We start from the raw sequence: 13,961 nt of genomic DNA, 5'->3' as shown, positions 1-13,961 counted from the left end.
AGTATTTTCAGCAAACATGATTGGACAGGGGTCTGTGCCCTAACCTTTGGTGGAGTGAAAAATTTGACCCAATGAAGCCAAATCCTAGCAAGCAACATGCAGCATACATACCTGGCTCCTTTCTTGCTGATTGAAAGTAGGCATTTAAAATGTGAATTTGAAGTCATATGTCTTCATTACTTCTAGATTAAGTGGCACCATAAGTGGCACATGATAAGGTGCCTTATTTAAAAGTCTTGGGGAAAAAATAGTCCACTAGAGCTGACCATCTCTACCATGAACTCTGTTATGGAAAATTAATTTTTTTATATTGCCACTCATTCACTCTCCATCCTCTGTACAGTTGTGCCCTTTTCTAAGTTAAGTAATTCAAGAATAAGCTCTTAGAATACTTAACTCACAAACTTAAGAAAAAGAATGAAATAAAACAATATTTCCCAGTTTCTTGGTCATCATGATGTCGAATTAAAAAAATTTATTTAAAACACCTTAGGATAAATTAGAAGACATATGGTGTACTTCCCACAAAGCATACATAGTTAAATAATTGAAATTCTTTTTCATCAGGTACCAGTTGTAAATAAGAATGAAATAGGGGCCAAAATGCAAAACCAAAAATGAGGCAACTATATATATTTAGTAATTTCTTGTTTGGACTGTAACTGTAACATCATAAATATTTTATAATGTACTTTTTTCATTATTTGTGGTTTGGACTTTAAAAATTCCATAGTTTTTAATGATTCAGAAATGAGAATATTTGAACATTGTATTCTAGAAAGCAATATACTAACTGAACTGAAGTGAATGCTTATATATATTAAAATAGCCTGAAACCTTTTCTTCTAATGCCTTAATGTCAATTAATTAAAACTTTTAAAGGCATAGGACTATATAGTCTACATGCTAGACTGAGAAGTAAACACTGAGCAGGTACTGATGCTGTCAGTGTTTAAAACTATGAGTTTAGGTGTATTTCTTCTATAAAAGTAGATACTAGCTAGTACTGCTGCCTCATGTAATTCCAAAGCAGAAAATTGGAGTTGATTAACTAAACGCACATATTTCTTTAAGTTACTCTATTGTCCTTTGCTTGGATACTGTGCCATGAAGACTTATGTGGTTGCTATTTTTATTTATTTTGCATTACTTTCATTAACACCTTACCTTGAATGGAAAGCCAAACATTTTGCTCCTTTTTTTTTTAAAGGATTTATTTATTTATTTCTCTCCCCTCCCCTCTCCCTGTCCCCCATTGTCTGCTCTCTGTGTCCATTTGCTATGTGTCCTGTGTCCGCTTGCATTCTTGTCAGCAGCACTGGAAATCTGTGTTTCTTTTTGCTGCGTCATCTTGCAGCGTCAGCTCTGTGTGTGTGCTGTGCCACTCCTGGGCAGGCTGTGCTTTATTCGTGCGGGGTGGCTCTCCATGCGGGGCGTACTCCTTGTGCATAGGGCTCCCCTACACGGGGGACACCCCTGCATGGCTTGGCACTCCTTGTGCACATCAGCACTGTGCATGGGCCAGCTCACCACACAGGTCTGGAGGCTCTGGGTTTGAATCCTGGATCCTCCATATGGTAGCAGACACTCTATCAGTTGAGCCAAATCCACTTCACCTTTTTGCTCTTTGACTGACCAGTAATTGCCCTTTAACTGCAATAGAAGAAAAAAATGTTGTGTGAAAATCGGTGATAACTGGCACTTAAGATCAGAAAAAAAATTCTTGATGCCTTAGGATGCTGTCTGCCTAAAGCTTTGAAAGACTTTAAAATAGACAGTAACACTCTCTACAATACTATTGAGTTTTTGTAGAATTGTTAAATTTGATGTTAAAATTTGCCTGTTTAATATTTCCCCTCTCCCCCAAAAAGGCTGTGACAGAATTTACTCAATCAGGGAATAAGTAAGCCTTGAATTCTAAGTTTGAGTTACCATTTCTGATGGGCACATTGGACAAAAATGCTGGTAGTCTTTTTGGTGCTTTTGTATCTTAAGATTAGATGGTTTTCCCCCTATAATAAACTTTACTAAAATGGTCATGTCTGTGTTTTTATTTGCCAGGCTACAAATTCAGTTAGGTTTGCAAAAAAATCAATCTGCTCTTTTGTTGAATCATAGTATATTTCTCCTTCTAAGTGACTGTGATATTTTCTTTTTCTTATTTTTTCAATCCTTGCAGGCATCAAACAGTGCTTCCTACATCCAGGATGCCTTTCAGCTCCTCTTACCTGTGCTGGAGATCTCTCTCATTGAGAACAAGATTGAATTACCATAGGCATGAGCTGCAGGTCCAGAGGTGTTCCTTAGAACATTGAAGAATGGAGAAGATTCGACCTGGAACTTGTGATGGCCAAGAAATGCCTCTTTTTTCTGGGTACCCCTACAGAAATGAAGGAGAAGGGATTATTTTAGTATATAAAAATTCAGGCAAGAGAGCAAGTTTTAAGAGGAAATTTGTTGCGTTTGCTGCTTGGCTGAAGTATTCAGATCCTCACATTACTGTTCCCAATTATTATGATTAATAAGTTATTTGAAAAATAATTTTTGTGGAAGTCCAAGAATAATTACTCTAGAGAAAGATTAGGGGAAACTCAGGCAAAAATACCAGTCTTTCTTTGACATGATGCAACACAGTAACAACTTTGCTATGGATATAAATCCTACCCATGTATATAATTGTTAACTAAGAGAGAAAGAACTTAATTTAATATTCCAAAATTCATATGCTTCATCTATTAATGCCAAGTATTTTCTCATTTCTAGAATAAAATCTATGGCTTTAACAAAATTGAGTATGTATAAACTGTAATGATACACCTTTATCCCATAAATTCTCAGAAATGGTTAGGAAGTTGTATCTGCTATTTCACTGGAGAGAAAGTATACTCTACTTGTGGTCACATGAATTAAATATAGCAGAGTGCCCTTTGGCTTCAAATTGCTTCTCCACCCCCACCCCAGGATGATAAGCGTCAAAGTTACAGCTGACCCACATTTAATTGGATTCAGGATCAGTAAGTGCAACATAGAAAATGTTTTCATGTTTACAGATATTCTGAGTCTCTCCAGAATGTTTTTCATGCATACCCTATATGCAGGATAAATTTGTTAACAGCCAACTCCAAAGGAGTATTAAAACTCTTTTTGTAATGGGGTTTTTACTGTTTGAATGTTGTTGAAGTGGATGGTGGAGTCCCATAAAAATATGTTCATTTATAACAGGATTTAACCTATAAAACACAATATATCTTTTTTCTCCCTTTTTAAAAATGTATTCTTCATGTTTTTCTTTTTAGATATAACTTTTATCCTTAAGATCTTAAGCCTTCTTTTGCTTTCTTTAACAACTTAAGAGACTATTAAGGTGTCATCTTCAAAAAAGCTATTTTAGTATCCACTCTTTGTAAAAAGTTCCCCAACTTTCTTGTTTTTAATGATTCAGGTAACTTTTGTGAGCCCACCATTCATTTTCTAAAGACTTAAAAATAAAATTTAATAATTGTGCCAGTTGTTCCTGTTTACTCTTCAAAACACAAGTCCCAATACTTTCACTGACAAAAAAAAAAGAAAAAGCAGAACTGTAACGTAGATTGATATTAATGTAATTAATATAATCGCCTTATTTGGGATAGGGGATGGTTTGTAAGCAAGGATGAAAATAAATATATTTGAGTTAAAAAGGTATAACAGCAGCACTAAAATGTTGCTTTTAGAGAAAAATTCCACTCTTCCCTACCTAAAAACTTGAATAATTCTGAAATATCAGAAAAATAGTTGCCTTCTGGTTTATATTTCTGAAATATCAGAAAGGCCTGATCTGTTGCCCCAATTTCAACTGCTGAACTTGTATCCTCTAAGCAAGGTGTTTTCTTGAACAAGGTTTTTAGTCTCGTTCTTCACACATTGGCCATTATTATACCATTAAGCTAGTTCTAAAGAGGAATTATTTTCCCAACTTGACTGAATGCATTAATATGCTTAATTTTTTAAAGCGCTATTTGTAAATTGGGAATTGGGCAGAGTTTGTCACAGAGTTTCTACCTGCTAATCTCCATTGGGTAACCTGAGCAGTAACCTCGGCAGTTTCAGTCCAAACCTGTTTAAACATGAATTGCCTACATAATAATTGTTGCTGTTTTTATTCAAATTGATAAATTTTATCCCAAGTGTTTAGTACCTCTTCCATGCATATCATTGGTAGTACCAAAAACCATAGTTGGTTTGTATGTTGAAGCAAAAGTTTCAAAATAAGAACTAAATATTCCTTAGTATTCAGTGAATCAGCAAACATATAACTACCCTTTTTTTCTATATTTATCTTGCTCACCATTGTATTCACAGCTTCTGATATAGTCTGGCACATAATAGGAAATATTTGTTGGTTGGCTGAAAGAAAAAGTAAAAAGGAAGGAAGAAGAAAAGGAACTAGGGAAGGAAGGAGAAGGAAAAAAAAAAAAGAGTGGCCCAGTGCACTGCTACCAGCAGAGAATATAGAACTGGAGGGACTCAAGAGCATATATGATTGAAAGCCCTCATTTCACAACTAGAGACAGTGAAAAAGAAGGTGACTCCCCCAAAGTCACATAGCTGGTGAGGAGGATCAGCTGAGACCTGAATCCAGGTCTTTTGATTCCTGACACAGGGCTGTCTTTTTTACACCCAGAGCCTCAACTGGGGTTCTGCATATATTTACTGAGAGGCTACTCTTGCAGACATTGGATTGAGTGCTGTGGGGACAGATGCAGATGCTTGTTCCCTAGGAGCTCACACTGGTGCCAACTGACTGATCAAGCTTACTGCATTGTAGCTACAAAGCCTTCTGAGAAAGAAAGTGGCTGAGATGGATGGACTTGTGCCAAAACTGTTTTGTGATTGTAGAGTCAGGTCAGCATTGCAAATTATTGCAGATGCAACCATCAATAGCTTCATTTGCTACTTTTGCTTTGGTGGCTTGTGTCTTGCCTCAAAAGGCCAATCTTTGCTCTATAGAGAACTACAGAATCATCTATTATTCATCAACCACAAATAGTTAAAAGGGGAAGCTAATGCTCCACGAGCAGCTTGAGAACAACATACCTTGGAATTTACCTTTCTCTGTAATCCTCAACTGCTTTTGTGAGGCAGGGCAATGCAGGCTGGTGTAGAAGTTAGGGGCAAAGAGACTAAAAATGAAAGTCAGCTCCCTCATTTTCCAGTCCTAAGACCATGAGCAAGTGACTTGGCCCCTTAAATCGCAGTTTTGTCATTTGTCAAACTGATTACCTAACAGAACCTGTATTATAAAGTCATCGATGGGATTAAGTAAAATAATCTGTGTGAAGTGCTTAGAACAGTGCCTGTCATATAATAATATGAGCTAATTCTTAGTGTGTGTGGGTTACATAGTTGTTCATAGTAGCTTTATTTGCAATGGCCACAAGCTAGAAACCAGCAGATGTCCTTTAACAGGTGAATGGTTCAACACACTGGTACTCCATACTGTATCAATACTTGGAAATTAAAAGGAACAAACTACTGATACATGCAAGAACTTGCATAAATCTCAAGGGAATTATGGTGAGTGAAAAAATCCATTCCAAGAAGTTACAACACAATATAATTCCATTTCTATAATGTTCTTGAAATGACAAAATTGTAGACATGAACAGATTAGTGGTCGTCAGGAGTTCAGGATGGGGGTGAGGGAGGTTAAGGAGGTCGATGTGATTTTAAAAGGGTGATACGGGATCCATTGATGGAACTGTTCTATATCCTGACTGGTGGTGGGTACACAAACCTAAACGTGATAAATTGTGTTGAACTAAATGCATACTCATATACATAAACAAGTACAAGTAAAACTGGAGAAATCTGAATAAGATCAGCAGATTGTATCTGTCAATATCCTGGTTTGAAATTATGCTTTAGTTTTGGAAGATGTTACCATTTGGGGAAACAGGCTAAAGGGCACACAGGAAATCTCTTATAGCATTATAATTGTATTATTTCTTATAACTGTGAATTTACTTATCTCATTAAATATTTCAATTAAAAAAAAAAAGGATGTAGGCAGTGGGCCTACAGAGCAAGACTCAGGAAATGCTGCCTATTCCCTGTGACGATTTAACAAAAATCAGGTAGGTATTATTGCCTATTTGGACTTCCCTGTCATGGCACTTGGAAGCAGGGATGGTGGAAACTGTGACCTGATCTGACTCCTCCCAAGCAGGTTCTTTGGTCAAAGGAAGCAGGGTGAGAGGAGGGCATGTGGGGTTTGGAAAGGTTTCCTGGGAGATTCTGATCCATCACCCTTCATCAAAATTTACTGATTTAGTGGAAAAGATGTTCACAGAATTCTGTTTTGAGCATCACTCAAACCATATCTTGAATCAATTAGGTGAAGAAAACTTGACAAATTAAAGTCACTTATAAAAGCAAGGGTTTGACAGCAGCCAATGTACCAGGCATCAGGAGAGCCGGATTCCAATTCTGCCTCAGCCCCTAACTCTCAGGATCTATACTGAGGCACTTTCATTCTATTAATCTTAATAATGATAATAGCTAATACTAACCAGGTAATCATGAATAATGCTGCTATGACTATCGGTGTGCAGAAGTCTGTTCGTATTACTGCTCTCATTTCTTCTGGGTATATACCTGGTAGTGATATTGCAGGGTTACATGGCAAGTCTACCTTCAACTTCTTTAGGAATGGCCAAACATTCCTCCACAGGGGCACTCATTCTGCATTCCCACCAACAGTGAATGAGTGTTCCTATCTCTCCAACACTTGGAGTCCTCTGTCTTTTTTTTTTTTTTTTTATCTTCTTTTTAAAGATACATAAATCATACAAAATGTTACATTAAAAAATATAAGAGTTTCCCATATACTGCACTCCCCACACCCCCCATTCCTCCCACATCAACAACTTCTTTCATTAGTGTGGTACATTTATTGCATTTGATGAATACATTTTGAAGCACTGCTACACAGCATGGATTATAGTTTATGTTGTAGTTTACACTCTCCCAGTCCATTCAGTGGGTTATGAAAGGATATATAATGTCCTGCATCTGTCCCTGCAATAGGATTCAGGACAACTCCAAGTCCTGAAAATGCCCCCATATTACACCTCTTTTTCCCTTTCCCTGCCTTCAGCAACTCCTGTAGCCACTGTCTCCACATCAATGATACAATTTCTTCCATTGCTAGAGTCACAATAATTCTATAGTAGAATACCAGTAAGTCCACTCTAATCCATATTTTATTCCTCCATCCTGAGGACCCTGGGATGGTGATGCCCACTCAACCTCTAAATTGTGAGTGGGCTTAGATCCCACATGGTTGATGGATAGCATTCTCCTACTTGCAGTTGTAGACTCTCTCTCTGTGCCTTGGTGTGGTGGTTGACCATCCTAACCTTATTAGCTGACCTGGGAAGCCCAACAAACTCGAGAGTAGGTGTTGCAAATTCTGCTGAGGTTCAGGGCCCAGCTGGCACATCAGACAGTCCAGAGATTGAAATCTCCTGGGGGTACACCAACCCCAGCACCAACCACAGGTTCCGTAAAAGTGACAGAAGAGGCATGTGTAGAGAGGTCACATCTGAGTCCAACTCCATCACACTCAGGAGCACAATTCCAATGTAGGGCCCACTGGCAAGCCATTGAACTCCAGAGCCATCTGCCATGACTGTAGGCCCTGGGTGTTTCCATTGCCTTCAGGAACACTGCTACCTGGGACTGTATCTACTTTGGCTGTCTCTGAGATTCTGCTGAGAAACGCATAAGTGCGACCCATCTGATGACCTCCTGACTCATTTTGAAGTCTCTTAGCCATATAAACTCATTTGTCTTTACCATTTCCCCCTTTTTTTCAAAGCCTTTTTCTAGTTGCATCATCAGCCGGTGCTAGGTAGTAATCCTTTGGCCGAGGGAGACTCATCCCTGGGAGCCATGTCCCATGCTGGGGGGAAGATAATGCATTTATATGCTGAGTTTGGTTTAGAGAGTGCCCACATTTAAGCAACATGGAAGCTCTCAGGAGGTAACTCTTAGGTATCCTGCACCTTTAGGCCAAGTTGAAATTTCAAGCACACAGGCTCTTAAGCATAGTCATCAGTATCAAGGGCCATCATTGGATCCTTCTTCACTGGTCTTTGCCCTTGCACTTGGGGGATTGTTACTGTTCCACTGGGGAGTGCTACAGAGCTCCCCAGGACGGGAACTCAGCACTCCCTCAGTTGTATGAAACTACCCACTGTGTCAATACCAACAAACATCCAAAAATACCTACATATCCTATATGTGTGCCCTGGAGAACTCCCACCCATGCATCCCCCATCAATGACTCCCCACACCAGTGCTCCTCCCCTGCCATAGCTGAATCCCTCTGTTATCCAAAACTTCTTAAAAAATGAAGCCTAGTATATTGCCAAATTCAATTAATAGGAAAATGCAAAAATAATGTTAAGCTTAAAGGTAAGAAATAAAATATGCAATACTTTAGAAAAACTAAAATAAAATAAAAAATAAATTGGGGTATTAAAAAAATGAAAAATGTCAGTCCTCTGTCTTTTTAATAGTTGTCATTCTGATAAGTGTGAAATGATATCTCATTATAGTTTCGATTTGCATTTCCCTAATTATTAGTGCTGTTGAGCATTTCTTGTGTTTTTTTTGCCATTTGTATTTTTTCTTTGGACAAATGTCTTTTCAAGTCTTTTGCCCATTTTTTAATTGGGTTGTTTGTCTTTTTATTGTTTAGTTGTAACATCTCTTTATATATCCTGGATATTAAATCCTTATCGGCTATGTGATTTCCAAATATTTTCTCCCATTGAATTGGCTGCCTTTTCACCCTTTTGACAAAGTTCTGTGAGATGCAAAAGTTTAATTTTGAGGTGGTCCCATTTATCTTTTTCCTTTTGTTGCATGTGCTTTGTGTGGAAGGTTCAAGAAACCACCATCTACTACAAGGTCTTGAAGATGTTTCCCTACATTTCCTTCTAGTAGTTTTATGGTTCTGGCTTTTATATTTAGGTCATTGATCCATTTTGAGTTGATTCTTGTATAGGGAGTGAGGTAGGGGCCCTCTTTCATTCTTTTGGTTATAGATATCCAGTTCTCCCAGCACCATTTGTTTAAGAGACTGTTTTGTCCCATTAACATTAACTTGGTAGGTTTGTCAAAAACCAATTGACTGTATAGGTAAGGATTTATTTCTGGATTCTCAATTCTATTCCACTGATCAATGTGTCTGTCTTTATGCTAGTACCATACTGTTTTGACCACTTTAGCTTTGTAATATGTTTCTAGGTCAGGCAGTGAAATTCCTCTCACGTTGCTCTTCTTTTTCAGAATGCTTTTGGCTATTCGGGTGTGCTTTCCCTTCCAAATGAATTTGGTAATTGCCTTTTCTAATTCTGTAAAGTAAGCTGTTGGGATTTTGATTGGCATTGCATTGAATCTATAAATCACCTTGGGTAAGATTGACATCTTCGTAATATTTATTCTTCCAATCCATGAACACAGAATGTTTTTCCATTTGTTTAGGTCTTTTGAATTTTCTTTTAGCATTGTTTTGTAGTTTTCTGCACATAGGTCCTGTACTTCTTTGGTTAAATTGATTCCTAGGAATTTGAGTTTTTTGTTGCTATTGTAAATGGAATTTTTTCCCCCGATTTCCTCCTCAGATTGTTCAGTGCTAGTTACAAAACATTACTGATTTTTGCGTGTTGTTCTTGTATTCTGCCACTTTGCTGAACACATTTATTAGCTCAAGTAGCTTTATCATGGATACTTCAGGATTTTCTAAGTACAGGATCATGTCATCCACAAAAGTGAGAGTTTTACTTCCTCTTGTCCTACTTGGATGCCTTTAATTTTTTTTCCTGGTCTAATTGCTCTGTTAGAACTTCTAGCACAATATTGAAAAACAATTGTGACAATGGGCATCCTCATCTTGTTCCTGATCTTAGAGGGAGAGCTTTGAACCTTTCCCCATTGAGTATGATGTTGGCTGTGGGTTTTTCATATATGCTTTTATCATATTGAGAATTTTTCTTTCTATTCCTATCTTTTGAAGTGTTTTCATCAAAAAAGGATGCTGGGTTTTGTAGAATGCCTTTTCTGTGTCGATTGATATGATCATGTGTTTTTTTCCCTTCAGTTTGTTAGTGTGGTGTATTATGTTGATTGATTTTCTTATGTTGAAACTAATGAGTAGATACTATATGCCAGGCTAAAGTGCCAAAAGTTTTTAAATACTGATCCCATTCTTCCCATCCTGCTCAGAGGTTAAGAAATCAGCCTAAGGTCATACAGTGAGAGATGGAATGGAGATTCAAGCCTTGTCTGCCTGTGCTTGGAACCACCTTAGTTCTCAGCCATGAAAGAGGAGACTGGGCCACAAGGTTTAGATTGGGCCTGAATGCATGCTGAGCCAATTAGAGAATTCTGACCTGAACTTAATCGGGTGCAGTAAAGAAATAATTTAAGAACTGCCAGTCTTGCGCTTCAGGGAAGAAGATAAGCCTGGGTAGGTTGAAGGAGAAATGCAGCCCCACAGAGAGGATGACGGAGCAATTTTTCACCCTTTGAAGGGATGTGACTCACTTAAGACTTCCTGTTATAACCTGATTGAATGTGAAAAATAAGACTTTTTTCTCTGATAGAGTTAGGGTCCCTAAAGATTTCTCTGGGTTAAATTGCTATCACAGCCTGTCTCTTTTGATTACCTAAAGTAGAGGCAGAGGGAAGAGGGTGTGGGCTCAAGCAAGTTTGCATAAAACCTACCTGGAAATGCAACTGGTGCTATTAAACCACAGAAAGGAAACCAGGACAGGCTGCACTGAAGGCCAAGTGGAGAGAGATGCCAAGATCCCATGTGAAAGAACAGAGAAAGGAAAATAGCACAATCAAATGAGACTCCCAAATAAACAGTGCTGAGGGTTTTTCTTTTGCATCTCATGGTTCCTTTAGATTTGAGGATACCTTTGCGTGATTATTGGTTTTCCTTTCCTGCATCTTCAGGATTGGCATGGCTTAAAGAGAGGGCTGCTCTAATGGAGTAGGGTGAGGGACAATTGCCACCTAGTATATACAGTTAATGGCGTTTGTGGAGACAGTGGCCACCGGAATTGCTAAGGGCAGGGAGAGGGAAAAAGAGGTGTGATATGGGGGCATTTTCAGGACTTGGAGTTGTCCTCAATGATATTGCAGGGACAGATGCAGGACACTGTATATCCTGCCATAACCCACTGAATGGACTTGGAGAGAGTATAAACTACAATGTAAACTATAATCCATGCTGTGTAGCAGTGCTCCAAAATGTACTCATCAAATGCAATGAATGTACCACACTAATGAAAGAAGTTGTTGATGTGGGAGGAGTGGGGGGTGTGGGGATTGGGGTATATGGGAATCTCTTATATTTTTTAATGTAACATTTTGTGTGATCCATGTATCTTAAAAAAAATGATAATAATAAAAATAAAATAAAATAAAAAGCCACTTCGGCTTTCGATCCTCTCCCAGCTCATTTCCCCTTAGAAGACAGGACAGCAAAATGTTTAAGAGTGAGGGTGAGCTCTGGAGCCTGTCAGGCTCAGTGCAAGTCCTGATCCCACCTCTCCCTGGGTGTGTGACCTGGGAAATCATTCAAACACCCTTTGCCTCAGTTTCATTATCTGTATAATGGGTAGGATGAGGCACATGTGCTTGGCACAGTGGCTGGGAACTAGTAGTCACTCCGTCCCTGTAGGCTGTGAGGACCATGACTACAGATGTCAGAGGACATTATGAGGCCCAACAAGCTTCCTGACACTCTGCAAGCCGGGTTTGTTGCTGTCTTCATTGTGTGACTCTGAGATGTTACTGAGGTTGAGAGAGGAGAAACTGGGCTTCTTGCCCGAGTCCTTTAACCTTTCTTTCTAAATCTCAGTTTTCTCACCCATAAAATCTTGCCTCTTTTGCCTTGTGGTATCGTGTGCCTCTCTTAAGATAATGTCTATAAAGCCTTGAAGGAGAATAAAGCACCATAAGGTCTAAAATGTTAAAAAGTATCCTTGAGTAAATGAATACTACTGACACTGGTTTCTCCTTAGCAAAACGTAAATACTAATATCTGCTTCTCAAAGTGAGGAGTCAGGCGATAAAGCCCTTGGGACATAACACCAGGTCAGAGCCTGCTCCCCCTTGCTCTCTCTATCTGTGGTTGCATTTCCTAGTTGAGGAATGAATCTTAAATTTCGGGTTTGGAAGTGTGAGAAATGTGGGAAGGGAGTGGGTCGTGGGGTGAGGGACACCCCTGACCAAGCCTCTTCTTAGACACTTTGACAAGTTCAAATCTGGATTCGGGTTATTTCCTTCATCCTGGATGGAGGGCCACCAGCTTGATGGGGGAGCAGGGGACATTTCCTTCATTGGTAGACATGCCTGACTTGGGGACGGACCCTGGACTGGGAGGAAGGAATCCTAGTTTCTTTTCCTACCATGGCACCAATTTCCTTGTGTGTTTCTAGAGATGTCAACTTCCCTCTCTGGACTACATTTTCCTCTGTAAAATGGGTCTGTATTCCCTTCCCTGACCATCTCTGAAAGCAGTAGTATGGTCAGATGGGATAAGAGATGTGTAAGGGCCTTGAGAAGGCTTAAGAGCATGTAGGTGCAAGGCAGAGGGGAAAGCGGAGAGACGGGTATGGGAGCAGGTGCATCTTGACAAGATCAAGTCACGCCTCCAAGTCAGGCTCTCACCTGTTCTCCTCCACCCCTTCCAGGATATGGCAGAGATGGTGATAAGGAGAAGGAGCAACAGAAGGAGAAGGGGAAGGTGAAAAGTAAGCCATGTGGGGAGCAATGGGGGAAGGTAGAGCAGACGGTGAGACCCTGTACCTCCCTGGGCCAAGATGGTCAGGAAATGAGTTCTGTCCAGGTCGCCAGCCTCTCCAGAGATGCTCTCTCTGTGGTGACCTTACTGTTCAGGTTTGAGCTTCTCCTGGTGGACTGTTGTCCTGTGCTTGGAACCACAGAAAGGAAGCCAGGACAGGCTGCACTGAAGGCCAAGTGGAGAGAGATGCCAAGATCCCATGTGAAAGAACAGAGAAAGGAAAATAGCACAATCAAACAAGACTCCCAGATAAACAGTGCTGAGGGTTTTTCTTTTGCCTCTCATGGTTCCTTTAGATTTGAGGATTTGAGGATACCTTTGTGTGATTATAGTGGGCTCTGCTCAGGGTTAAGAGGACTCAGGAATGAAGCTGTTGGCCACCCGTGAAGTAACTTGCAGTGCTTTGTGAATGGTCCAATCAAAGTTCAATGGCCACATGGGTGGACTCGAACCCCACCTACACAAATTACTGAGTAGGGCTGACAGGCCTGGGGAAAGGAAGTGTGGACTTGGTAGGGAGAGGACACTATTCCTGTCCCTAGAGAGGACGAGCTCTTCTTCTGATTTTGCTCCAGCCTCACCTTGGCTGGTCAGGGAAACAGTCCCAGCTCCATCAAAGGGCCATTTGCCTAAGTCCCATGTCTAAGCAGTACTGATTCCCAAACCCCAGGTTGCTAAAGCCCAGGGCAGAAGTGAATTGAATGGGGAGGCACAGGGCAAGCCCTGGTGGAAGGGCAGGTGTCCCCCAGGGTGGCAAAGGGGGTGCCCCAGGTCACACAGTATGTCAGAGCCGGCCAGGACTTGGACAGGGCCCCTTGGCTGCTAGCAACAGCGCTCCTTCCACTGCCCTAAGCAGCCTGATTTCCCGGCCTTGTGCCCGGCACTATGTAGGAGACAAGAGGAGAGGGTACCACCTCCATACCCAGAAGGGAGCTTTGTGCCTCACTGGAGAAACATCTATACCTGGGAATCTGAGACACCATAGAATCCAGTGTGGGAAGGCAGTGGTTGGCGTGGGCTGCAGGTGAGGAGGCAGGCCAGTAACTGGTTTCTGAAGCTGGGTGCTGGACAATCTTCAGGGGAGGGTCAGAGG

At 40.3% G+C, this 13,961-nt stretch overlaps 1 protein-coding gene across 3 annotated transcripts in view; it reads left to right on the top strand.

Annotated features, from left to right (window-relative positions):
• The window catches only part of FAM114A2 (family with sequence similarity 114 member A2), a 63,924-nt gene extending 60,420 nt beyond the window's left edge, over nucleotides 1-3,504 (top strand). For all 3 annotated transcript variants that reach the window (XM_012521231.4, XM_012521232.4, XM_012521230.4), the window contains exon 14: nucleotides 2,180-3,504. In XM_012521231.4, the coding sequence (XP_012376685.1) occupies nucleotides 2,180-2,275 (96 nt within the window). In that variant the 3' untranslated portion in view covers nucleotides 2,276-3,504. The remainder of the gene's footprint in view (nucleotides 1-2,179) is intronic.
• The last annotated feature ends 10,457 nt before the right edge of the window (nucleotides 3,505-13,961 follow it).

This window comes from Dasypus novemcinctus, chromosome 2, assembly GCF_030445035.2.
Source record: "Dasypus novemcinctus isolate mDasNov1 chromosome 2, mDasNov1.1.hap2, whole genome shotgun sequence".
NCBI classification, from domain to species: Eukaryota; Metazoa; Chordata; class Mammalia; order Cingulata; family Dasypodidae; genus Dasypus; species Dasypus novemcinctus.
Note: the sequence above shows the minus strand (reverse complement) of the source record. Positions and strands in the feature narration are given on the sequence as shown.